This window comes from Otolemur garnettii, unplaced genomic scaffold, assembly GCF_000181295.1.
Source record: "Otolemur garnettii isolate 467f Iridium unplaced genomic scaffold, OtoGar3 scaffold00003, whole genome shotgun sequence".
Taxonomy (NCBI): domain Eukaryota; kingdom Metazoa; phylum Chordata; class Mammalia; order Primates; family Galagidae; genus Otolemur; species Otolemur garnettii.
In genome coordinates, this window is record NW_003852398.1 from 24,629,356 (window position 1) to 24,629,746 (window position 391).

At 48.8% G+C, this 391-nt stretch overlaps 1 protein-coding gene across 1 annotated transcript in view; it reads left to right on the forward strand.

The window, feature by feature from the left end:
• FAT2 (FAT atypical cadherin 2) overlaps positions 1–391 on the forward strand; it is a 64,323-nt gene that overhangs the window by 49,315 nt on the left and 14,617 nt on the right. Inside the window, exon 19 of the mRNA XM_023515043.1 lies at positions 1–84. This exon is cut by the window's left edge and continues 95 nt beyond it. Within this exon, the coding sequence (XP_023370811.1) occupies positions 1–84 (84 nt within the window). The remainder of the gene's footprint in view (positions 85–391) is intronic.

Here is a 391-nt window from a genome sequence, read left to right on the forward strand (position 1 = left end):
CCAAGATTGGGCCCACGTACAGCACCGCCAGGCTCAGCATCCTAACTCCGCGGCACCACCTGCAGAGGAACTGCTCCTGCAGTGGTGAGACATGGGTCTTTCCTGGGGACAGTCAGCATTGTTGGGCTCAGCCTGCCTAACTCTTAGCATGAAGATTCCACAGAGACTCTGTGGGACAGTTCAAGGATATATCATAAGGCTAAAGGCCGCAGACCACCTTAAGACAGGTAGTGGCCTCTGGAAATCTAGTTATGGAATAACTCCTGATTCCTGGCTACTGTTGAAAATAACAGTAAGAATACAATAAGCAGTTTAATGTCATGGCTAAAAGGACAGACTATGGCTTCAGACTTCCTAGGTTCCAATCCCAACTCTACTGTTTACTGGCCAG